Raw genomic sequence first — 26,693 nt, 5'->3', positions numbered from 1 at the left:
TTAATTGCTTTAATTTTGTTCCTTGTATTTTGTGGGAATTTATTGTATTGGGTTTAGTATTAAATTGGTGAAGACTCAAGCTTAACTGAAGATCAAGTGGATTTTGCAAGAAACTCGCGAGAAGCTAACCCACAAAGTAGCCACGTGAGAAGCACATGACTGGAAGCTGAAGAGTCATGCCAAATTGTCGTTTTCGTGAGTGTCTCGCGGGTAAGGCCTTCTCGCAAGATACCCATGAAACATTCTAGTTTGAGGATTTTTTTAGTGTGACTTTCTTACCCTTCACTCATACTATATATACCCTCATTACCCACAAATGTAAAGGGGGTCATTCAGAGAGAAAAACCCTAGATAGGTTTGCTACAACACACACACCCATCTTTTAGAGAGAGAGCTACTCATCCTTAGCGAAGAAATCATTCTAGCCTCTTCTCCTTCCCTCTCCCATTGTCATACCTTGAGAGGAGATTTGTATCCAAACGCAACTCACACATTTTCAGAGTGTAAAAAGTGTTTTGGAACTTGGGAAGCTTTGGAGATTTGCCAAAAGAAGCTGATGAGGCTTGGTGGATGCAATCGGGCATATTGCGGGATCCAGAAAGTTAAACAAGACACGATTCCGAGAAGCCTTGTTGGAGTAGGAGTTTGGAGGGCTTAGGTACATTGGGTAGATTAGGCTTGGAGGGTCTCTTGCTATTCGTGTAGCCCAACTTATTGTCTAGTGAATCGATTTACCACTTGGAGAGCGGCGGAGAGGTTTTTCGCTGAGTTCTTCGGTTTCCTCTTCGATAACACATCGACATGTTATCTTGTGTTTACATTCTCTCCTCCTTAACTCTTGTGCTTTACTTTTATTGTTTGTTGTTCATGTTTATGCACTAGAGTAGTATCGGTTGATTACGTTTCATTTACTCTTGTTTCACTTAGATAAGTTAGAGTAAAAACAATCTAATCGTAATCTTTTAATTGGGGGTCTAAACAGTTCTTGTGTTTTAACACAATTTTGAGCTTTCAACAACGTTATCCAGAGCCTGTTTGGTAAGATAGTTCAAAGTTCAAATAACAGTTTTTAGTGTTTAAACACTGAAAATTGTAGACCCAAAAAAAAAAAAAAAAAACACGTTTGGTAAGGGATTTCATTTAGGAGTGTTTGAATTACGTTTCTCATTTTAGGGTGTTTAAACACTGAATTTTATTAGAGAACTCCTCCTACCAATTTTCAGTTTTCAAATAACATTACTCAATGGCACTTTTGTAAAAATTTAGAAAAATGTGGGACCCGCTTGATAAGAATTAACAAAACTACAACTCTCTCTCTCTCTCTCTCTCTCTCTCTCTCTCTCTCTCTCTCTCTCTCTCTCTCTCTCTCTCTCTCTCTCATGCACACCTCATCTTTTTCTTTTTTTATTCTTTCTCTCTTTTCCTCCCTTCTCTCTCACGTGTACTCCTCTAATAAATATTAATAAAATAATAGTACTTGTTAGAAATTTACCACTTAAAAAAAAATACATACACATACCAAACATATAATTATATTTTTTTTTTTCACATTTTAAAATATGTTGTTTGAAACATGGTACCAAACATATTTTTTGCTTTATGAGTACTTTAAACACGTATTTTCACAACACTTTTTAAATCATAGTTTTCACATCATTTGAACAACAATACTTGATTAAACACTGAAAATTGTGGTTCTAAAAAAAACAACGCGTTTGGTAAAGGTATTTTTTTAAGGAATATTTGAGTTACGTTACTCATTTTAAGGTGTTTAAACATTGAATTTGAAAAACTCCTCTTACCAGTTTTTAGATTTCAAACAATGTTACTCAATGGCACTTTTGTAAATATTTTGAAAAATATGGGGCCCACTTGTCAACTTTTTAAAAATAAAATACGCATATACCAAACACACAATTATATTTTTTCACACATTGAAACATGTTATTTAAAATACGATACCAAATACTTTTTTTGTTTTATGAATACTGTAAACACGTGTTTCAACCAGACTTTTAAAATCATAATTTTCACATCATTTTAAACAATGATACTAGAAATCTCAAACCAAAGGTCCAATTTCTTAAAACCTACAAAGTCATGATCACCCACATCAACCACAGTGACAAAAGTCAGGCAGCACCACAGACGGTATAAGAGAGCTTAGGATAAAAATGGCATTAAAAAAATTAGAAAAATGTTAAATCTACAATATTAATATTTTACAATATTTTCATAACAAATTTTTAAGTAGAAAGTTGTTATTAGTTATTACGGATGGATAAAAAAATAATTTAAATTGTAAATTCAAATTATAACCAATAATAATTTATTACATATAATTTATTATAAAAATGTTATAGACGTTTCTCAAAAAAATTATGGTCTATTTATATTCTAACATATACCTTTTTAATGAATAGTGGTAAATGGTTGCTACTGATCTGTGAAGAGATAGAACCCTTTAGGAGAGTCGCACTTCAATAATTGCATGGAAAAATTTCACCGTTTCTATACGAAACAAAATAAGAAATTAGGTGTGAAATTTGTATTTGGGGGACAAATAACAAATTGCATTGATGTGCTTTCATCTCCCATGGTGTCTCAATGCTTCATAAGTCAATCGTGTCTTTTTATTTTACCCATTACTCAAAAGAAAACGTCAATCGTGTCACATCAATTAGTTAGTACTAGTTTGAAAATTTTAGTGTATTTGGTTTTTATTTTTTTTGGTTGCTTTTTTTGTCTTTTTATATGTTATAAATATTGTGCGTTTGAGTAGAGTTTAAAAATTAAATTTATTACATTATTCAGTTTATTTTTATTATTATTTATGAGTCTTATTATATTTTTTGGCACTACTTATAGGTTTTACTGTACTATTTCAACTAATTTTTACATTTATCTACCGTATTTTCGACAATAATTTTTCAGTTTTAGCAAAATAAGCGATATTCAAATACACCCATAATTTTACTTTTAGTTTTTGAAAATAAATTATAAATTCTTAATTTTTTAATTACATATTTAATATAAAAGTTATTAAAAATTATATATTTTGAAAAACACGAAGGATGTGCTTTGCTTATGTACGTCCAGTAAATGCAAATGCATGTTACTCTAAAGCATAGTATAACGCAGCCAACATTGAAGTTACCCTAGCACAGTGTTGAAAGGTTGTCAATATGTAAGTGTACACACACACACACACACATATATATATATATATATATATATATATATGAAATCTAAAAGCCTAAAACAGGCACCTTTTCGATGATCCAAACCTTAACCAAATCACTGTTTCGGAATCACTCGAGTGAAATGCAGCTGTCATAAATGTCTATCAGAGTAACGATAATTTGCATATAAATATGAACAATCCACTTCAAACACAACAAAAGTTTAACGGTGTTGATCTATGACTATATTGGATGGGACTCGAATAGGTAACTGATAGATGTGTTATTCTATTCATTCTCATAATGCAACAGTGGTTTTTTTTTTTTTTAAATCTAAATAATGATATATAATAAATTAAGGCTTAAAAAAAAAGGATATATAATAAAGATGCGAAGCAAAAATGATACAAAGGCACTGATAATAATTAATTAAAAGGCACTGATAATAATTAATTATAAGTTTAATTAATATTCAAATTAATTTCTGTAACACAGGAGATGGAGCTTCAAATTTCTGGAGGGCTCACAAACAGTAACAAAAGAACAGTTCTCCAAGCAACGAAAAAATTACCGATTTTTTTTTCACACCCTCTTGCAAACATTCACTTCACCCATGTTTCACCACAACACAAAAGTAATGGAGTAGTGATTATCATAAGTTCAATGGTGTACACAACGCCCGTACACATTAACCCCATTCATATTTTATTGTGAAAATCATTTCATACGCACCCAATTCTAGATATAATGAATACGAAATGTATATTATTAAGTATGTAACAAAATTCTTTCAAGAGCATGATAAAATTAAGGGTAAATTTTTGGTGCCTATATATAACAATTTCCATAATGAAATGATCACAAAGTGGCACCATTATATTTAAATTTTAGTCAACCCTAAACTTAACTTAAACAACGGCTAAGACTTCACAATAATGTCAATTAATAAGGCTGAGTGCAGTTTGTTTCAAAATTAATGTTTGTACGTTGTCGTTGGGTGTCTTTTGAATTTTGATTCTCTAATTTTTTATGTCAAGGTCTAGTTGACAATTAAGGGTAATAAAATATATAGCCATTGGTTTCCATATATGTTGGGCATCCTTTGATTCCTTTGGTTTACTTTCCATAAATATGTTATCCATTCTCCATATTCCATACCCTACTACCTTTTTACGCCAACACCAAAGGATGGAAAAATAGCAATTGCTCTCTCTCTCACACACAGTCTTTTTCTTATGACAGTTGTTTTCTCTTATGGTCCGTTTGGATTGAAGGGGAGAGAGGGAGAGTAGAGTAAAATAGAGTAGAATTGGCCAAAAATTAGCCTAATTTTAGCTAACTTTACTTTACTTCCCTCCACTCCCTCTCCCTCCCTCCTCAATCCAAACGTACCCTTAACTTCAAAACTTCCTTATACTTGTATAATTAATGAATGCATTATAGTTTTTTACTGCAGCTTTTTTTTTCTTTTTCTTTTTGGTGTAGGACAAAAACAATGAAAAGATTTTCAAAATTTTAATAACTTTCTACGTAGCTCTCACCAATGTCATCATTTCTCAACAAGTGAAGCATTGGGGTGAGTTTGTTCCGGCCAGGACTTCTACAAAAGAACTTAAACAATTTACTAATGCCCCAAGTGAAAGAAAAGAATGCATATATATTATCATCTTGATTGGCGGTGGACCTTTTTTTTCTTTTTAGAAAGCGGTCTACAACTAGCTAAAATAATAGTAACTCACATATCTTTTGTTTTTGTTGTTATATATCTCTCTAACTTAAAAAAGTGTGTGTGTGTCTCTCTCTCTCTCTCAAAGATTCTCTTGACAACCTAGTACCATCAAATTAATCTCTCTCTTATACTCTTAACTTATTTTCACGGGTCACATTTAAAGTAAATAGATTTATTTTATATTACATTATTATGCTTAAAGTGTATATGTCTCTGTTTGTAAAGTTTGAAGCTATTGGATGATTTTATTGTCAAGTGAAGTTGCATTAGTGCCTTAATAAATCATGTTCATCCCGATTGGCGATTAACCTTTTTTTTTAGAAAGTGGTCTACAACTAGCTAAAAAAATTGAAACTCACATATCTTTTGTTGTTCTCTCTCTCTCTCTAAGATTCTCTTCCCAACCAAGCACCATCAAATTAATCTCTCTTTCTCTTACTCTAACTTATTCTCACAGGTCACATTTAGTGAGTGTTTGGACTTATTTGCGAGTCTGCATTTTACATCACATTTCATTCTTTTTTTTTTTTCAAGCCGCAACTTTTGACTATTTTCTTGTGAACAGTGCACCCATGCACTGTTTACGGGTCCCACAAACTTCACTTTTCAGCTACTTTTTCATTAAAAATTGGTCCCATAGCACTATTCATATATTTAAAAATTATTTTGTTTCAGTGTTTTCAGTTTTCAGTTTTCAGCAAAAATAAATTGTATCCAAACGGACCCTTAAAGTAAATAGATTATATATATTATACTTTAAAGAATATCCATCTTTGTTTGTAAATTTTGAAGCTACTGGATGATTTTATTGTTAAGTGAAGTTACACTAGTGTCTTAATAAATCATGCTTTGTATCAAAAAAAAAAATCATGTTGTATTATCCTATATTTTAAAATTAATTTTGTTCTAGTTATATATTATAATTATATATCAAATACGCATGGTGTTTCTTTGGTTTGTAAATATTTTTTAATTGTGAATGTCCTAGTTAAATTATAGATTTTGTTCTGAAACAAGTTTGAAGAAAAAAGAGAGAGAGAAAAATATAAAAAATAATTAAATCTCAAAAAGAATCTCTTAATAAAGTTTTTACTAGCAATAAACAAAATATATCAAAAACTTAATTAGTAATGTGGTTTAAAGAAACGTATTGTTTGAATTATTTGATTATTAAATTGTTTGAATTAAAATTGATTATATTAGGCTTTTATTATTTTGTTTTTAAATAATGAGTTTCTTAATTTAATAGATGTTTTGGATAGCATTAACCATGATGCAATTATGAAATACTTTCAAAATACGAAAATCTTGGGTCCGGCAATATATATGTGATATATATTTTGGGACTAGTTATATTACAATTGTGACACCTTATAATTACTTATATATCCAAGATCCTGAGACTTAACACACACCCACACAACACATATAAAATACTTAATCCAATCAAATCCACACAATTTGGGATATTTCAGTCTTCTCTACTTAAATTTCTGACATCCTCATCAAGACCTATGTTGTGTTAGAGTGCCCCTTGGAGCTACATAGAGTTACTTCTAATATCATTTGTCATGATATGAGAAAAGCACTAGCGACATTTACACTTATACCCCCAAGAAGACTAGTCAAATTATAATTGGAGTTCCTTAAAATCATTTATATACTTAGCATTCACCTAATAAATATTTAATAGTGCCCCTTCGAGCTACATAGAGTTACTTCTAATATCATTTGTCATGATCTGAGAAAAGCACTAGCGACATTTATACTTATGCCCCCAAGAAGACTAGTCAAATTATAATTGGAGTTCCTTAAAATCATTTATATACTTAGCATTCACCTAATAAACATTTAATAGTGAATTTCAGTTAGTTCAACTGGTAAAGTGTCTGATGGTTATATAAGAGATCTAGGGTTCAATCCCTACCTACACCAAAAACTGATTGGTATCTTGGTCTGATAATAAAGAGCTATTATCGGATCCCGCACAACACACACTAATCATACAATCCAATCTAACCAAATCCACACAATTTAACCAAAAGCCCATAAAATAAAGGATGTTAAGTGTTACCGACAACATAATGATATTAACCAAAACTCTCTTTTGTTAATATATGAATATAGAAAATCAAAATTTTTTTTTTTTTAACATTATTTCTTTGGCATTTGAGTGGTACCACTTTAGTCAGAGTGCTAATCAAAAGGAATTCATTGGAAGGGAATTTGGAAAGCCTTTAGAAAGGGAAAATTTGTGACATCTTATTGCCTAGTAAGTATGTCACTAATGATGCGATCAAAAAAAAAAAAAGTATGTCACTAATGATAACTTCAGAGAAAGTAGTTTATGAAAAAGGAAGACACTAACGGGATGTCCTAAAGACACTAATTTATGAAAAATTTAGAAATTTTTTATGAAAAAAAAAACAATTAACTAACTTTCTTTTCAATTTTTTATATTTTCCCTTAATCAGACCCAAAAAATGAAAAGATAAAAAATAATAAAATAATAAATAAAAACTATTTTTTTATTGTACAAAAGCAGAGTAATGTTTATCATAATATTCCGAATTGGGAAAGGCTGCCTTGGAGTGCTAGTGCAGAAAAATGGAGGAAAGGAGTGGTGAAGAAGAAAATGGGTCGGTAGTGGTGGTGTTGCTACTAGCTAGTGCTCTCTCTCATCACATTTTATTTGTGGGTCCAAATTTTATTTATTTATTCCAAGGTGATGCATCAAGTTCCAAGTGGAAATATACGGACCATAGGCTCTACAATCTATTCCCCCATGATATTGTCAGGGGCTACAAGGAAATTGGGGTGGAAAGTTTTTTTTTTTTAGAGGATAATCGTACATTTGATGATAATGTTGATAATTAAACTCAGATTGCGTCAAAGTGAGTCTAAACTTCTAATCTAGAATACAAGTGCAACATAAAATTGAGATAGTTTAGAGCTTATAGCATTCACGTGGGGAATGGGATATGCTATATTTTAGGAAAATTTAGCATAAAAGTCCAAAACCCCCCACACATCCGAACTTGTAAAAACCAACTATTGCAAAAAAAAAAAAAAAAAAAAAAAAAAAAAAAAATTGCAATAGTGCTACGGTGCAATTTTAAAGGTAAAATTGCATTGTAGCACAATTCTAAAAAAAAAAAACTAATATTTAATTCACTTACTTTATCAATTCCTCTCTCTCGCTCACCTGGTTTTTGGATTTTGGGTTTTTGTTTTTATTTAGGTTTTGGGATATATTATTTTACTGTGTAGAAATATTATTTTAATATATTGTATTGTAAAATAAAAGTTGGGATGCTGAGAGTATTGTAAAATAGTATGGTATAATTAATAAAGTAACTTTTTGAGATGGTAAAATAGAATGGGATAGAATTTTGGGATGTGAATGCTTTAAGGTATTTTAAACTTTATTTATTGATTGATAAGCGGATGGTTTCGTTTACAACAAAAATCAATAACTTAAATAAATGATAAAATAGTTTTAACAAATCTTATTTAGATGATGATGTGCCAAATCTGAACGAATTTTTTGATAAATAATCAAGAATTTAAGTACTCTAAGTAAAGCTATAATCTTAGCTTTAAACAATCCTGATCCTTCAAAGTAAATTTGCAAAATTAATCTTCTTTTCCTCATATTTTTAATATGGGGACAACTATTATGAACAATTTGATCTCTGATTTTCTTTTATGATGATCATAGATTATAGAAACAAAACTGTTTGGATATTTGTTTTCTTGGTATCTTGAACTCAGAATTTCAACTTCCACCTTATTTTTTTATTGAGAGAGGAATTATTATTTAAGCTAAAGCTCATTTGAAAACTGTTTTTAATTTTTTCCAAAATAACGTCTACATTCAAACTCAATCCCAAACTAGAATATTAATTCTTTCATATTTTTCTTCTCATCAGTTCTTGATTCTTTGAGTTATGTTAGATTGGATATAAATCGAATACATTCTCAACCTCCTAATTTATGTCCAATGCTAGACTGACTGACAGGCACACAAAATTAATGGTGAACCAAGATGGCTCCTTTTATGAGTTTCCCTCTAGTTCAGTCTCATACAAGTAGGTTTCTAGTTCTATATTATTTGTCACATGGAAGATTGAATGATGCACAGAGCCAATATTCGAAAAGAAACCCATTTTATAGGACCACATTGACATTGCATATATAGCTTCTCTTCTTTCTTTCTTTTTTTTAATTAGTTTTGCCATGTTTGCCGTCAAGAGAGCTCATTCTCTTACTAGAAGGGCAATTACATTGCCCAATTTAATTGTAGGATGAAAGATGTGTCACCGGACATTCTTCATGTTGTTTAGGCCAGTTTGGCCTCTTTGATTTAATGAAATTGATCTCTTTCTTCTTAAAAAAAATTGCAGCATTTTGACATAACAATGCATGGGCACAGAGATTATAGGCATAACAACAATCCCATCCATTGATGTCCTTTTTTCTCAAGCTTTACCTGATCAGAAGCTTGAAGTCATTGGAAACATTTTTTTTTTTATTCCCTTTATGCTTCTCACTGTTTTTTGGAATATTAAAGTATACATAGGCTCGTAAAGTTGATCTGAAATCCTTGGTGACCTCTTTTAAGGATCAAAGTCCTTAAATGAAGGTTGCTTTTTTCATTTGGACTGCTACCATGCTAAAATTCTCAATAAATAGCCTTTGGAAGAACAAGTTACCGTTATCAGTTCGTATTGTAGTGTACAAAGCAGATGGGGAGACTATTGATCATATTTTCCTTCATTGTTGGAGGGAATGTAATTGCAAATTGTTTGATAGGATTAAAGAAACCTTACTTCAAATTGAAATTCATGTTTCTTATATTTCTTTTCTATTTAATTAGTTAAGAAACAATAGAGTAATAGGTTCAAGAGTTACCGAATACGTGCGTTAAGATACAAATATCAAATTAAAAAAATCATATAGAGTTGGTATCTTATATTCAAGTAAAATCAGTTATTTCCCATAATTTTATGCCATATTTATGGCAATTTCATTTTCCAGCGAACTTAAAAACTGGAGAAAATGGCATTCCTGCAGCAAATTACTAGAATTTCTGATAAATGGATGCATACATCACATTATGACGACAATTCAAAGTGATGTGCATTGCATGTGACAGCTACAGTTCACACATTATATAATAGGAGTTGTCAGATTCATACAGTTACATCTATGTGCTTATTTCTTGTTAAATATTATTACAATGGATCCCTATTTACATCTTTGTACAGAAGATATCGTGTCCGAGTTTTACCAAGTGCAGCGTACCTGAAAAGGTTGCGAAAGATGTCATTGTTGATTGATTTAGACCATATTGAAGGAAGATGCAAATCATTTCTACATATCATCATCACTTACTTCATCCAGGAATCACAGAATATGTTTCTCACTTACCATTGAGGCACAAATGGAGCCATCCAAATGACATCACCAGCTTCAACTGGATACCTATTTACGAAAATAGAGGACGCAATTAGAAATGATTTAGCATGTGGCAGTAACTAGTAAAAACTGAAAAATGAAATAAAATAAAAATTTCAGAGAGAACGCAGACGTAACTCATAACTGTAAACAAAACTTAAAACATTGCAATAAGCAAATTCATCAACTGTCACACAGACTAGCAAAGCCAAGCAACTTTTCTTATACATTTCAGAACTTGTTAAAAATAGGACAAACCAAAAGTACTTTAATTTTAATTGCTATGATTGATTCCACTTATAAAGTGTCATTGACTGTGTTGCTGATCTTACGGCCAGTTATTGTGGATCCAAATAGAATAGAAATGTGTTGAAATAGTGATCTCATAGAAAAGTGAGTAAGAACATAAAGGATGCCGGAAGGAGTTCATTCCGCTGCATAATTCATATAGTTACTACCAAATAAGAGCAATTATCACAATAAACTCACGGCAATTTTGGCATTAGAGTAAGCAAAAAAATAAAAATATAAACAAAAACAAAAAAAGATGACAACAACAACCATGATTCCCAAGGAAGTTCAAAGCCAAATAAAACATAGCTGTAATTCTTTGGCATAATGCTCAAAGATCAAAATCCCTCTGAGGCCAAGAAGATAGTAATTTATGACATCTTAGCATCAATTCATGGACAAGTGTTTCATGAATAAGATATTCTATGAAGATTCTCTATGCCATCACCAGCACTGTGTAATTAATAAATACAATCAACAACCAAATTTAATCTCACCTCATAATAAAATCCCATTTGTAAGATAATTATCTAAAAAACCATACAATAGTTCACTCTAAGAAAAAAATAATTAAGTAGGGGCACATCAAACATAAGAGTTATAGTCTGCCAAATTTAAGAAGAATCAATATTAAGCCAGCGAGCATAATACTCCTTGCATGCACTGGCACCATTCAGTTTAATGCAACCATGGTCCAAGATAAGATGTAAAGCACAGGTAGGCATCTAGGCTTCCTACTGAATGCCAAAATCTTAGGTCATTGAGAGGTACAAGATAAATCAGGTAATCCTAAGTACACTCCATTTCCTACTAACTATTTTCACATTAGTCTACAATATCATCAAATAATTGTTCTCCATGTCAGATGACATCAGCAGGAAAAATATTCACATCATAACACACTCTCAGCTGTTAAAAACTCTTACCAGCTATCACCCAAGCGATAAACGCCCTGTCCCTCTAAAAGCAACAAACCATGCTGATTGTAATGCACCTCCTGTAAAAGCAAATAGACAAAAGATATAATTTACTGAGTCCCTCATAACATTGGGAGGAAAGCATCCTAGAGAAGCTGGAGACTAAAATAACTATCAAAACAATTAGGTACTTTAATAATTATTTAACATAACCTACACTAGGAAATCAATCAAATTTATTTTTTGAAAAAGAAATCATATTGTTCAGGATGTGAATTATACAAGGCTCTAAAGATTCATTAAATTAATTACTTTTTTAGGATCACCAATCTTTAGCTTAAATGTAAGTTAAGGGACTCAGATTAGAAATTACTTAAGACTTTTTTTTTTTGATGGGAGAAATTACTTAGTCTGATATTATGATTTAATATGTCACATATCCAAACCTACATCAAGGTTCAAGGAGCAGTTTCCAGAAACTCAATGAAAAGGGTTTAATCATCAAGAAAGAGAAGAATACCTTCACATTAAGAAACTCTCCAGGTTGAAAATCCATGATCTGCAGGCATGGTATATGGTAAATTATTGAAAAGATTGACATGGCCAAGAAAACGGGGAATGGCCTCAAACAAGTTGATTAAAGCTTACATGGATATTGAAGTCATATGGCAAAGATGTGGGGAGAAGCTTCCTAAGTTCAAAGATCTGATAACATGTAAAGAAAAAGTTAGAACACACAAAGCTAATAACAACTATTAAGCTTATCACCAAAATACAAACCCAATGGAAATAAAAAGAAATAGTTCCCAGAAATCACATATACAATGGCTATATACAATTGAGTATTTGTTGTGTGGATTCCAAGAGCCAGGAAAAATTAAAAATATATAAAGGAGGCTTGTTTCTCGTCAATACAAATCAAGGAACGTCTCCAATGCAACCAATGATGAATTTCCAACCAGTAATTTGGGTGGGTGTTTTTTTATTTTTATTTTGAATTAACAAAAAATATTAGTATACAAGAAAACAGGACTTTCAAGTTCCAACCTTTCTGAAATGTTAAGAACATAATAGCAAACAATCCACAACTTACTTCTCCTGGAGTTTCAAGGAGTGGCTGTTTTTCTGTTGAACTGACAATCTGCTCAGTGACATACTTTTCCAGAGAGGCATACCTAAAAGTAAACATGACAGTTTAATATGTATTAAGGATTAGCTCATAGACCTAAATATCTTTGGTGTCAATAATGTTTCAATATCAGAGTAATCCATAACTCATAAAACAAATTTTTCAGTAGCTTTAATGGCATGTCAGGGTAGCCTGAGTGAATTCTCATTCTAAGCATGCAATGAAAATGAAAGGTACGGAAGAGTTCACAACACATCCAATCAATTACAACACAATGGGACTCATACCTTCGCTCAAATACCACAAGAGTAGCAGATGCATCACACTTTAGTGAATGTTGAAAATTAGGAGGTAGATAAGCATATGAATCAACCTGCATTTTAAAGAGAAATGGCAATAGACTTACTTTTTTTTAGAAGTAGGTATTAGACTTTCTTTGTTTGATAAGTAAAAATGGCAATATACTTTCTCCCAACCTTTATCAATGATCCTTAATAGTCTCACTGCACACCTCATGCAAAACATCAACCAAATCACAAAAACATTTGCTGCTATTATACAAACAAAGCCAAATAATTCAAACAACTACTTTTACGTACATACATACTGATGCAAGACAAAACCAAAACTGATGCAACGCCAAAATTGAAGAACAGAAAAATAAAAATAACATAAGAATCAGCACCAAGCAAGAGAAACAAAACCAAGCAATCCACAACTACGATTAATAGGAATCAACACCAAGCTATTGAAGGAAAAACTCCAATAAATTTTATCATTCAAGCAAACTGTAAACTGCCTTCATTGGAGTATAATAGCAAACTATTTTTTATAGGTAATGCTAAATTCATTGAAAAAAGACTAATGTCTATTAGGGAACAGCTTATTTAACTTTTTACTGAAAGCGTGCTAAAGTATACTCGTACTTTGAAAATGTGAGAAAAAGTTAAGAAAAAGTGAGGGTTTTACATAGAACCTAAAAAGTAAAAAGCTACCTTATAAGCTAGTCTCAAACACACACTAACAATGGACACAAAGAAGCCTAAAGAATTACCATGGGATTACATACAAAAATCGACAAATCTATAAACACGACGATAGAAGTACTATTAGTGAACCCCTATGTAATGTGCGAAACGCCGAAACCAATCACGTAAAGAACTAGTTAACATCGCTAATAATTGGGTCCCTATAGTTCACATCAAGCATAACGGATCTAAAGATTGATGACCTTTTCTAGTAACACCCACCGAATCCCAAAGGATCAAAAAGACAGCTTCACAACTCAAATGCAGTAGTAGAATGTAACAATAGATGATCCAGCATCTTCTCACTATACTGGCACATGCAACACCAGCTTGCTAGTGTATAACCTGCTAAATGAGGTTCTCACAAGTAAGAATCTTCCCCCAAAACGCCATCCAGACAAAGAAGGAAATCTGCCATGGGGCCTTAACTCCACAGATGCCTTTCCAAGGAAGAGTACAACAAAAGAGCCACTAAAAGCAGTATAGAAATAACAAACATTGAATTCCCCACTCCTTTGTAACCTCCACCTCATTTTACCACAACCCTCTCTAAGAGGTATATTAGAGTCAATAATAAGATGAAATGAGGCTACCAACTCTAACTCCCAATCATTAAAGCCCCAAAGAAATGTGGCAACCTAGCTCCTTCTCCTTGACCGTCTCACCAACAAAGACTCCAAAGACACGTCTCTGTCTGTTGCACAATCATACAAGACAAGAAAAACCACCCTCAAAGGTTGATCTCCACGCCAACATTTATGCTAAAATCAAATCAAACTACCAATTCCTGCATCAAAATGAGTGTCATGTAAAAACCTATCCCAACCCACCCTGATTCTCTTCCACAAACCACATCCATGGGGTCCTCAAATAGGTTTCATAGTCCAACCGCCCCATTCGACACCATACTTCACCGCTACTACACACCTTCAAAAGCATGTTTCCCCTACCCCAAAGTGCCAAAGACACTTACCTAGCAGATTTTGATTAGAAAAAGGCAAGCTTCCTAATACCCAAACCTCCATGAGCAACAAGAGAACAAACTGTATCCCATCCCTCTACATGATGTTTGGATTCATCTCACAAGCCATCCCACAAGAAATTCCACTGTAATCTCACAATCCAGTTTGCCACACTAGTTGGGATGGTAATTAATGATAAATAATAAGTGGTAAGCTCAACTAAGTACTCTTAAAAAGCATCATCCTCCCCCCTTTTGACATGTAAAGTCTCTTCCAACCAAATAACCAACACTCCAACTTCTCTAGAATAGGGTTCCATATCTATTTCAATTTAAAATAAGCCCTAATGGCATACCAACCAAGGTAGGATTTATCCCCAAAAAAAAGGGCATACCAAGGTAGGGCAAACACCATATTTTATTGTATAGGATATTGGCAAGTTCAACTATGTTCTCAACCACACAAACCAGTACCATCTCACTCTTAATCGATTTCCTAAGTCATTGCTTCTGCGCTCTTTCTGTTTGTCTTCCGTTCTGTTTCACAATTTCTCTTTTCGATCAACCCAACTTCCTAGGATTATGGTTTTCAAGAGCCTTGTAGCTCAACCAGTTGGCACCTTCTGGTGTTTCTAAGGGAGACACCTAGGATTTTGAACCCCCCATCCCCACCCCCCCCCCCCCAATTGTAACTTTTGAACTTTTAAAAAAAAAAAAAAAAAAAAAAAAAAAAAAACCTTCATAGGATCATGTTTAAACTTTTGTTTTAAAAGGTAGGTTTCATTAGCCAAGAAGTAAAGCTTTTTTGCAAAAATAACATAGTTTAAATGTTTGAGAATGTTTGGAAACATAAAAGAATGATTAATCAAATAGATAAGCATAACCAAAACCATACAAGATTCTGAATGGCATATGAATTACATTACACGCCAATACAACAACAAAATTCTTTTTTATAAAATTTAAAATAAGAAATTAAGTTGTGAATGTTCATGAGCATAAGTAAGGAAGTGAAGCAAGACATATTACACATATGCCATGTGGATAAAAGTTGAGGCATTTAATTTTCACAATAGAATTAGAATTAGATAGCAATAATATGTGTGATAATTTAATAATGAATAAAGCAAAAATAATAATTTTTTTTTTGATAAGTAAATGAAGATATATAAAAAAGAAGAACTCAGCCCCGTACATAGGAAATGTACTAAGAAGGCAAAAACATCAAGAAACCAAATTACAAAGATCAAACAAAGCAGGAAGAGATAAACAAGAAAAAGCAGGTAAAACTAAGCACCATTCGAGAAGAGTAAGAAAGAAAAAAGACTTAAACTCAAGAATGGACCGTTCACGACCCTCAAAGCTTCTAGCATTCCACTCCCTCCAGATACACCACATCAAACGGTGAGGCACCATCCTCCAAATAACTATATTACGATGACGCCGGAAGTTGCAAGACCAACAGTCTAACAAATCCACTACCCTTTGCGGCATCACCCAGCAAAAACCACCCAAGCAAAAAACCATACTCCACATCTCAAAAGCAAAAGGACAGTGAAGGAGGAGATGATCAACAGATTCCCCAGACCTTTTGCACATATAACACCACTCAAGAATAACAAGATGCCTCTTCCGAAGGTTATCAATAGTTAGGATCTTGCCTAAAGCAGCAGTCCAAGAAAAAAAAACTACCCGGGGGGGAACCTTCGAATGCCACAAAAGTTTCCACGGGAACGATGAGACGATAGAGGGGGAAAGAGAGTGATAATACCCGCTCACCAAGAAACCCCTACTGCTGGCTGGCTTCCAACTAAATTTGTCAGAACCAACACCACGCACCATAGTGGAATAGATCAAACCCAAACAAGAATCCAAAGATTGAGACTCTTGATCATTCACTAAGCAGCAAAATTGAAGGTCCCAAAAAATTCTCCCATTAGCATAGCACAAAACCTCAGAGACCGAAACATCCCTAGACCTACTAATATTATATAAGTCAGGAAACACCTCCTTAAGAGGACGATCCCTACACCACACATCAATCCAAAACTTCACACGAGTGCCATCACCCACATCATACCGAAGGAACTTCGAAAAATTCAGCCAACCTTTTCTAATGGACTTCCACAAACAAACACCATGTGCCCCAGACACAGGTTTTGTACACCAACCGCCCCACTCGTTCCCATACTTCGCCCCAATTACCCTTCTCCAAAGGGCATCATTCTCCACACCATAACGCCACAACCATTTGGCTAATAAGGTAGAGTTAAACCTTCTCAAGCTCCGAATGCCTAGCCCTCCATTCTTCAGTGGCCTACAAACCTTCGACCACTTAACTAAATGAAGTTTATGATCATCACCAATACCATTCCAAAGAAAATCCCTCTGTAATTTCTCCATCCTCTTGGCCACCTTAACAGGAATAGGGAAAAGAGAAAGAAAATAAGTAGGCAAGCTAGAGAGAGTGCTCTTAATAAGAGTAATCTTGCCCCCCTTAGATAAATACAATCTCTTCCAACCAGCTAGCCTTTGCTCCATCTTCTCCAAAATAGGATTCCAAACCGTCTTATCTTTAAAAGAAGCACCCAACGGCAGACCTAAATATTTCAGCGGAAGAGCAGATTCACTACAGCCCAAAATCTCCACTAGCTCATGCAGATTAGGCACATCCCCAACTGGAACCAAAACAGACTTCTCTAGATTAATTTTTAGCCCTGACACCTCCTCAAATCTAGATAGCAAAAATAATAATTATCATAATAGGAATAGTTGAAAAAGTATATGATATATTTCATAATGAGTTACTTAACCTTGATGCTATCAAAACTAGTAATCTCATGCTGAGAAATATAATTAAAATTAAATATCAATAAACTTTCTTACTATCAGTTCATGGTTAACGCCAGAAACATTGGCGAGAGTCACAGCACCTTGAACCACAAATATGAACCTAGAGGGATAAACAATAAATGTTACAAAGTACATTAAATTTATAATTATAACCTGCTTGAATAATAGTCCATATGATATAGAAGGGGGAAGAAAAAGTAAATATGCATACCTCTCAACATCAGATGGCGGGAGCCCTGATTTTGAATTCCCTGCTCAGGATTGAGCAAATATCAGCAACCAAAAAAATACTCAGCAGACAATAAATTCAAACAACATATCTTTAAATGGGCATCACACAAATCATGGATGATAGACATGGCATATAATGCACATCAGGAAATAATTTTCCATACACTTTTTGCTCAGTATATTGACTAATTAAAGGTACATATATAGCAGTGCCCTGGTTGCATCTCTGCAATAAGAGACCTCTGAGGTGAAAACAAAAATTTCAACCAATTTTTTTTTTTTTTGCAATAAGAGAAATTTGAGGTAAAAACAACAATTTTAACTGAATCACATGATCATTTAACGGATGTAGTAAATAGGATATCTCTCATTTTAAGGCAAATGTAAAGACTGTAAGAAGCTGACTTGATCACACCATGCCATGCAAGAAAGTTGGGTGTGGTCAGAGAACATCCCTAAGCTTGTCCTAGACTTCATGCACGTTAGTGCTAGACTTTGACCATTATGAGGCATTTCTTTTTAATCAAAACACACCTCCTATAATCAGGAAACATGAGCTCCTAATTCAAATGACCTTGGGATATTGGGAATCTTACTTGTACTCTTATATTAATTTTTAGATCTTTGTAGTTTTAGATGTTAATTATTTGGTGGGGCTCTTCTACACACCCCATGTACTAAGGTTTCACCTTTTTATTTTGATAAAATTTTATTCTTGCAAAAAAAAAAAAAAAGGAAAGATGAGTAGACTAGAAGACATGACTTGAGTTGTAATTAAGAAATTAATGAATATAATTGAAAATGGCCATCAGAGCAGAGCAGCACAACAGAATTCACAAAGCTAACCCCAACTACCTAGTTAAATCATCACAGGGCATTGTATCATCTTTCAGACACAAACTATAATAAAGGACTTTATGGGATACGTCACTCTTGTTAAAGACCACAGGGAAATTCATTTCTAGTTGAGAGAGAGAGAGAGAGAGAGAAAGAAAACCTCAATGTGCCAAATCATGTATGTCAAGTATTGATTTCTGTAATTTCACATCACATTTTTCTTGTCTGTGCATGATAAAAAAATTCACAAAATAACATGAAGAAATGCAGGCAAAGAATGTAGAGCATATGGGAAGTTAGTGAAATAGAACAAATTGGGGAAATCTGTCTACATGTTTTTGTGGTGTATTTAGATTTAGGGGAATTTGTGGATCTAGTGTTTAGAACTTTAGAAAGAAGAGCTTGGGTTCAAGAATGACTTAGACTTTAAATAGAGAGCGGAATAAGTTTGATTTAGGATTGCAAAGAGGTAAAGAAAAACTGAAATCAAATCTACCCACAATCTGTGAATAGTTCACATGAACAGTAAGAGAAAAAGAACAATAAGGCCAACATGTCTCTATACTCAAAACAGTTAATATTCGTATTAATCAACTCCCTTTTTTTTTTATAAGTAAAGGAAATTTTATTCAAGAACTTAATAATGAGTCACCTGAGTATACAGGAAGTATACAGCCGGGAATCAACATAATCAAATACATAAATTACAAGCATCCATCAAATCATAGACTGAAGAAATAGAATGACTTCCTATGATAGACATCCAATCCGATAGAATTTTAAAGAAGAAAAGTTTTAACCGGCTATAGTCCTTTCAAAATCTTCAAAATACCGATTGTTTCTCTCCCGCCAAATGCACCACATCAAACAATGAGGGACAGCCATCCAAATAACACTATTACAATGATGACCAAAATGTCCTTGCCAACAAGCAAGGAGCTCAACTACAGTCTTTGGCATCGCCCAGTGGATACCAAACAACGTGAACACCATAGACCACAACTCATAAACGATAGGACAATGTAGAAAAAGATGGTCTACCGATTCTCCATTACTTTTGCACATATAACACCAATCTAGAATCAACACCTTCTTCTTACATAAATTATCAATAGTCAAGAACGTTCCTAAAGCTATAGTCCAAACAAAAAATGCAACTCTGGAAGGAACCTTTTGCTTCCAAATACTTCTCCAAGGGAAGGATTGAGTACATACACCAAACAAAGCCTTAATAGTAACTGCTTACCTCAAAACCCTTGCTCATCTTATCCTCACCAATACCTCTCAATGAGGCTCCATATATAACATTCCAGAAAATAGACAAAGAATCTAATTCCCTATCATGAATTTCTCGCAGGAATTCTAAGTCCCAAAAAAGAACCCCATTAGGAAACTGCATGAGATCGGCCACATAAGCCTTCTTATCATTACTGATTCTGAATAAATCTAGAAAACACATACTCAAAGGATTATCCCCACACCAAACATCATGCCAAAATTTCACTCTAGTCCCATCTCCAATCTGAAACTGAATGTAGCGAGAAAAAGTAAACTAACCACTACTGATAGTTTTCCATAAACTCACTCCATAGGAGCCTAGAACAGAATTAGAGCACCAATCTCCCTCCTTAGCTCCATATTTAGCCCTTATAACCCTTCTCCATAGCGCTTCTCTCTCATACCCAAATCTCCACAACCATTTTCCCAATAGTGCTTCGTTAAAGTATCTCAAGTTTCGAATTGCTAGACCCCCAGACTGGATAGGAGAGCATACCTTGGACCAATTCACCAAGTGACGTTTAGAATCATCTCCTAAACCACCCCAAAGAAAATTTCATTGAAGTTGTTTATATGATATGCTATATCTGCTGGAATTGTAAAAAGGGAAAGGAGATAAGTAGATAAATTGGATAAAGTACTTTTTATGAGAGTAAGTTCCCCCCATTTGGATAGATACAATCTTTTCCATCCTGCTAACCTCCTTTCCACCTTCTCAATGATGGGATTCCAAATTGCTCTATCTTTCCATTTTGCACCCATTGGAAGGCCTAAATATTTCATATAGGAAGTGAGCCCTGCTTACAACCCAACGCATTTACTAGCATCTCAAAATTTGGAACCACTCCCACAGGAACTAGTTCAGACTTATCCAAATTAATTTTCAATCCCAATACAATCTCAAACCATGACAAAATCAAGCGTAAAAACAACATCTGGTCGATATCAACTTTGCACATAACCAACGTATCATTTGCAAAGAGAAGTTGAGATATCTGTAAGTGATCACCTATGGAGGTACCCACACTAAATCTGGACAATCGACCTTCCGTCACCGCCTTATCCATCATTTTGCTAACTACCTCCATAACAACAACAAATAATAATGAAGACAAAGGATCCCCTTGTCGGAAGCCTCTATAATTCTCAAAGAAACCACATGGAGCTCCATTAATTAGAACTAAGAACTTGACCAAGGATATACAGTAAAAAATCCATTTTCTCCATTTTTCTGGGAACCCAAGCCACTCAAGCATATACATTAGGAAACCCCAGTTCACATGATCAAAAGCCTTCTCCACATCCAACTTGCATAACACCCCCGAAAGCATTTTGAGACTCCGAAATAACATCCCCGATCACCTCTTTCAACCTATTAACCAATACTTTAGCAATAATTTTGTAAACCCCTACTATTAGACTAATAGGCTGAAAATCTTTCACCTCTATTGCATCTAACTTTTTGGGAATCAAGGAGATAAAGGTTGCATTTAAACTTTTCTCGAACTGACCTCTCTCAAAAAAACTTGAAAAATCTCCATGAGATTTGATTTGATAACATCCTTGGAAAAAAGCCATAGGAAAACCATCTAGGCCAGGAGATTTATCCCCCTCAAAGTCTTTAACTACCCCAAAAACTTCTACATCATCAAAAGGCCTCACCAACCAGCCAGCCTTATCATCAGAGATTTTAGGAAAATTCAGCACATCCGGATGTGGGCAATAGACTTGTATTAATCAACTCCCTGTTTGAGTACAATGACACACTTTATATAGTCTCTAGATCTTGCTTTTTCTAATAGAACTAGGACTCCTATTTTGACTAGTAAACAAATTCCTCATTAGACTACCAAACTAAAAATTTAATATGGTAATAAAACTAACTTGGACTCAAAGGAAATATAAGATAATTCTAGACTCAACTAAACTACCAAACCCTTAATTTGCAAGAGTTGCAGAAATTATATTTCTAACCCTGAACACAAAAGTGGCCATAATTTGTAAAATAAAAACCCATATTAAATACTGTTTTAACCCTATAATTCTTATAATTGGACCTTTAAAACTATAAGACTCTTAATTAAATTGGAATTTAAATATTGAACCAATAAAATAAATCTTGAATAGAAGTATAACAAGTAATATATATTAACACTAACATTTTCCATCTGATACTAAAAGGTAAGGATTTAACAAGACTAGACACAAAACATGACAGTTCATTGCATTTCAACAATCGGTCATGTGTACTAAAATCTCTATAGTGTCATTAAAAATCATAAGCTGGATAATTTTCCTCTCAAAACAAACAAATTGTTGCAGAGTTCAACTACATGCTTGTTATCTATAGTTTACAAGATGTATAATGAGTCAGTTATCTCTAAGGAACCAAGTTGAATCACACAAACTCCAGCCATTTTTCTTCAATAGCAAATTCTCCCAATTTATGGTGTAACAACTGCAACGTCTATACACCAATCTTAGATTGATCCTTTTTTTGCATGCAGATGTTTGGCAAAAAGCTCAAGTCTTTATAAAACATGCAAATGTGCCAACTTGTGCATGATGAATGATGATTTGCAATTAGTGTGACACATTAAAGTATGAACCAATCTAAAATTTTGAAGCGTTTATCTCTTAAGCTGAAGAGCCATCAAATACCACAAAATGCATGAAAACTATATGACCCATGCCAAAACTTGAAATCAAAGAAATTGACTGCCAATACAATTCTACAATCAAACCTTGCATTTTTGCTAGATACATTACAAAGTTTGAGCCAATTGCCGGTGTAATTAAGTACGCTCCCAATGTATTAGTCCTGTCAAAGAAATTCAAATTACTGCACCAGCAAAAAATAAATAACCATTTTAATAATAAATTGTAATGCAAAATCAAAAGTACCACTCAGGTAAAGGACTGAATACTTGGCTTTCTGGTGTTATTAAAGCATGATCTCTTTTATAAACACTGCGTGTGAAACCCGGCAAGTCTAGCAATAAGAACCCAAAAAGAATTCAAATGACTATAGGATCTCTCCAACACCTTTTAGATTTGTTTCAATTCAAAAATATAATAAAAAGGAAAAAATAAATAAAGTTTAAAAAATTCTGATTGTAGCTTCAAAAGAAAATGTCAACAGCAAATAATTGCACAAGATGCAAGCACTGGTTGATAGCTAAGTATCAACTTTCCCAGAGTTATTCACTAGTTTCTTGGCATCCAAAAACTGCCATTGAGAAAGTCGCACAGTGATTCACTGTCACATGATGTATTCCAAAACATTATCCTTGAAATAACGCATGCATAAACAGAAAAAAATAAATTAAAAAAATTGTTTGAGCTTTGGTCAGCTATTAGATAAGTTTTCAGTTTTCTTCTTTTTTTGCTGAATTATAAGTTTTTAATTTTCATTCCCTGAAAATTTTCCTTTAATTTATCACCTTTATATCACTTTTCATCGTTTTTAAAGAAGACCTTTAAAGTTTCAACTAATCAAATATGTTATTTGAATTGTTGAACTAACCAAATATGTTTTCTTATGATTTTTCCACTGTCACTAAAACTGGAGAAAATAAGGACACTTTCACTAACTAAACACAACCCAAAAAGTTATGTTTGATAAACCTTTTACTACTCAAGTAACTCAACCTTATTAAATAAAAATCTCACCCAACCAAACTGCTACTACTGCATGGTTGAGTTGTGTTGTCCATCTTATTAATCTCACATCACTAAAGCACAGAATTCTAAAGTTAAAGGCTTGCTTGGTTTAGAAAATTATAATTAAATTCTAAATAAAACAGTAAAAAAAATATTTCATAAATCATCATTTTCAATTTCTGTTGTCACAGAAATCAACTGTTTAACATTTTGATATGTTCTTTTAAGAAGAAGGAAAAAAAAAAAAAAAAAAAAAACCCCTTCTTCAACAGCACCCTGTGAAACATATTTTTGCATTGTTTTCTACTTTTTCTTCTTCAATACAAAGGTAGAAACAAATCCCAAAATTTATACCTTTGGACCCTCCCATTTTTTGCTTTGTATCCTCAGCAACCAAACACAGTCAAAAAAGTTTAAAGTAATCAAACTCTATGCTTTGGATTTCTCTACAGACTAACACAAACCATTTCTACGAATGCCCAGATCAAGTTATAATAAGAAGACAAAATTATAATCACTTACCTTGAAGATGAGAAGGAGAAAGTGTAGGATTGGTGACCTTCCAGTACAGAGGCTTCGAGTCCGAATCAGAGTTAATAATAGAAGGGGGCATAGAGCAAATCCCTTCTTCACTCACTGCAACTTTGATCAAACCTGAGAAGGAAAAACAACAATAAAAATGATTAAGCAATCCCCCATGTGAGTTTTGGCTTCTGAGAAAACTGAGTAAGCAAATATAAAGATTTTCTGAGCAACCAAAATGGGTCATAGAATGTTGCTTACTGAAAATGGTGAGGAGGAAATGTAAAGGAGTGTGCATTGTGACTGTGTGTGGAGGACAGTGCTGGCTTGTTTGTTCCACTGATTTTGCTGTGTGTTTTTTATGTGTGTGTGTGTGAGAACTTTGAAGAAATGGAAGAAGACAAATCCTGACTAAGTGGTGTATGTGTTGTCGAGGAGCCAAAAGTTTTGAGCGTGAGGGATGTCTGTGTCTCGACTGCTTTGCACGTGCGCAGAAAGGTGGCTACTGACTAGCAATATTTGGAGTTTTTTTCTTTATTCTTTTTTAAATACCTAAAATAAGAATGAATTGCACTTAGGTTCCTCAAATTTTAATTTTGTAGATCGTCAATTAGGTATGATTGATCCCCTCAAAAAAAAATTTAGGTAATCTTGATTGAAAATTTGCGGTAAAAAATACCCTTTTTAGAGTTGAAAATGTTTTATGTCTTAGTACCCGTTTGAGTACCGTTGAATTTCCCAGCGTCCAACATTTCCCTTTTTCTTTTTCTTTTTTGGGAGAAGCGTTTTTTAGCTGAGGTTTTTTTTTTTTTTTAGTGGGTCCCATGAACCGTGCACAAGACCCACAAATCTCTTTTTTTAACAAAACTTTCATTAAAAATAAGTCTCACAGAACTATTCACACATTTAAAAATTATTTTGTTACAGTGTTTTCAGTTTTTAATAAAATAAACGATATCCAAATAGACCCTTTAAAATAAGTATAAAACAAATTTCATCTCAAAAGATGTGACTGGTGTGAGCAAAGACAATGGCTTGGTGCAATAAACAAACTTCTCTAGTAGATACAGGGTGGATGAAAAAATTTGAAGAGAAAATAGAAAATAAAAATTATTTTTAGTGTGTTTGGTTAGATAAGAAGGAAGGAAAATAAATGGTAAGAGCAAGATATTTATTTCCGGGCTCACCAAAATGTTTTCTCTCCAAAATGGAGAGAAAACTAAGTGGAAATAAATTTTTTCTTGATTAACAAAAATGCTCATGTGCATATATACATGGGCTTCTTCAAGTTGCCTTTTTTTTTTTTTTTTTTTCTTTTTTTTTTCTTTTGATTTTCTAGGCCTGGGCATGCCCTTTTTTCTTTTTTTTTCCTCTTCTGGTCAGTAGCTTGCCTCTTCTTTTTTTTTTTTTTTTTTCTTTTGATTTTCTAGGACTTGAGCATGATAGTTTTTTTTTTTTTTTGGGGTATAATTTGTATTTTTTTTAATAAATTTGGGTGATTGTTCTTTTTTAGTTGTTGTTATTTGTCACTTTTTTTTTTTTTTAATTGGTCATCATTCTTTAACAAGAGTATATAAGTAAATTTATTCAAACTCATTTTTTCCATCCTTCTACTTTTCCAATTCCAATTCCTCCACTTTTCCGCTCCCAACCAAACAAAAAGGAGAGAAAATAAAATTTTTTATATCCTCCTACTTTTTCATCCTCCCACTTTTCCACCCTTCTAACCAAATGGACCTTAGAAAAAGGTTATTAAAAAAAAAAAAAAAAGGAGAATTTTGGGAGTTTGGTTATGGACATAATGTGTGTGTTGAGGTGGCTTAAATTATTTGGTGGGTAATTATATGGTACACACTATACATATGAAGTCTGAACGGTGAACGTAAAATATAGTTTGAGAGAACAATTTATCTTGTGACTATATGTCATTCTAGTGGAATCACAACATTGAGAAGGATTAAAGTAGATGCCAACACGTCTCCTTCTCTCTACCAACTAATCAATGGCCTTAAAAAGCGTGCTCTCATGCTTGTGCATGTAGAAGCAGTGGTGAGTCTTGCAGTTTTGCTTACAAGAGTTTGAGTGACCTTCTATTAAGTGAGGTCGGGTGGGGATCAGTGTGTGTGAGTCTTCAGAAGTAGCACGGTCTGGGGTAAGGAGTGGAAGAGATAGGCTATGGCAGAGGAATTAGAAGTGTTATGGAAGAAGCTTTCCTTCACGGAGGAGGAAGATGAGGGCATTGAGATTGATAGCAATAGTACAAAATCGGCAAAGGAAGTAGGAAAGAATTGTGCATTGATGAAAATTATGGCCCATAAAAGTATAAATTTGGATACGTTGAGGAAGAATATGAGGATGGTGTGGAAACTAAATAAGGGGGTCCAAATTTCTGAGGTAGAGGAAGACCTTTTTCTGGTGGAATTTAGTGACGGAAAAGATAAGATAAAAGTCCTTGATATGTGCCCTTGGAATTTTGAAAAACAGCTGGTCCTTATACAGGAGTTTGATGGGGAGCTAACTCCAAAGGATATAGAGATTAAATGGGCTCCTTTCTGGATCCAAATGTTCAATCTTCCCTTAAAGTGTATGACAAAGGAAATTGGCCGGACTAT

General features: G+C 33.4%; 1 protein-coding gene across 1 annotated transcript; it reads right to left on the bottom strand.

Annotated features, from left to right (window-relative positions):
- Nucleotides 1-9,982: 9,982 nt before the first annotated feature.
- On the bottom strand, nt 9,983-24,507 carry LOC126708611 ((S)-ureidoglycine aminohydrolase). Its single transcript, XM_050408421.1, has 13 exons — nt 24,343-24,507; nt 24,082-24,213; nt 22,801-22,888; nt 22,641-22,717; nt 17,762-17,801; nt 17,584-17,650; nt 12,996-13,081; nt 12,673-12,754; nt 12,228-12,284; nt 12,100-12,138; nt 11,589-11,659; nt 10,345-10,398; nt 9,983-10,218 (listed from the first exon to the last, which is right to left on the bottom strand). The coding sequence occupies exons 1-13, from the start codon at nt 24,377-24,379 to the stop codon at nt 10,149-10,151; spliced, it is 900 nt and encodes a 299-aa protein (XP_050264378.1). The 5' UTR covers nt 24,380-24,507; the 3' UTR covers nt 9,983-10,148.
- Between the last annotated feature and the right edge of the window lie 2,186 nt (nt 24,508-26,693).

Source organism: Quercus robur, chromosome 12 (assembly GCF_932294415.1).
Source record: "Quercus robur chromosome 12, dhQueRobu3.1, whole genome shotgun sequence".
In the NCBI taxonomy this organism is placed as follows: domain Eukaryota; kingdom Viridiplantae; phylum Streptophyta; class Magnoliopsida; order Fagales; family Fagaceae; genus Quercus; species Quercus robur.
Note: the sequence above shows the minus strand (reverse complement) of the source record. Positions and strands in the feature narration are given on the sequence as shown.

What these genes read in the sequence shown, in the direction of transcription:
- LOC126708611 (XM_050408421.1), bottom strand. Translation starts at nt 24,379, where the DNA reads ATGCACACTCCTTTACATTTCCTCCTCACCATTTTCA. An exon ending in GTATCTAGCAAAAATGCAAG is followed by an intron (nt 17,802 to 22,640) that starts GTTTGATTGTAG and finishes AATCCTGAGCAG; the next exon opens with GGAATTCAAAATCAGGGCTC. An exon ending in TCCTTGAAACTCCAGGAGAA is followed by an intron (nt 12,285 to 12,672) that starts GTAAGTTGTGGA and finishes ACATGTTATCAG; the next exon opens with ATCTTTGAACTTAGGAAGCT.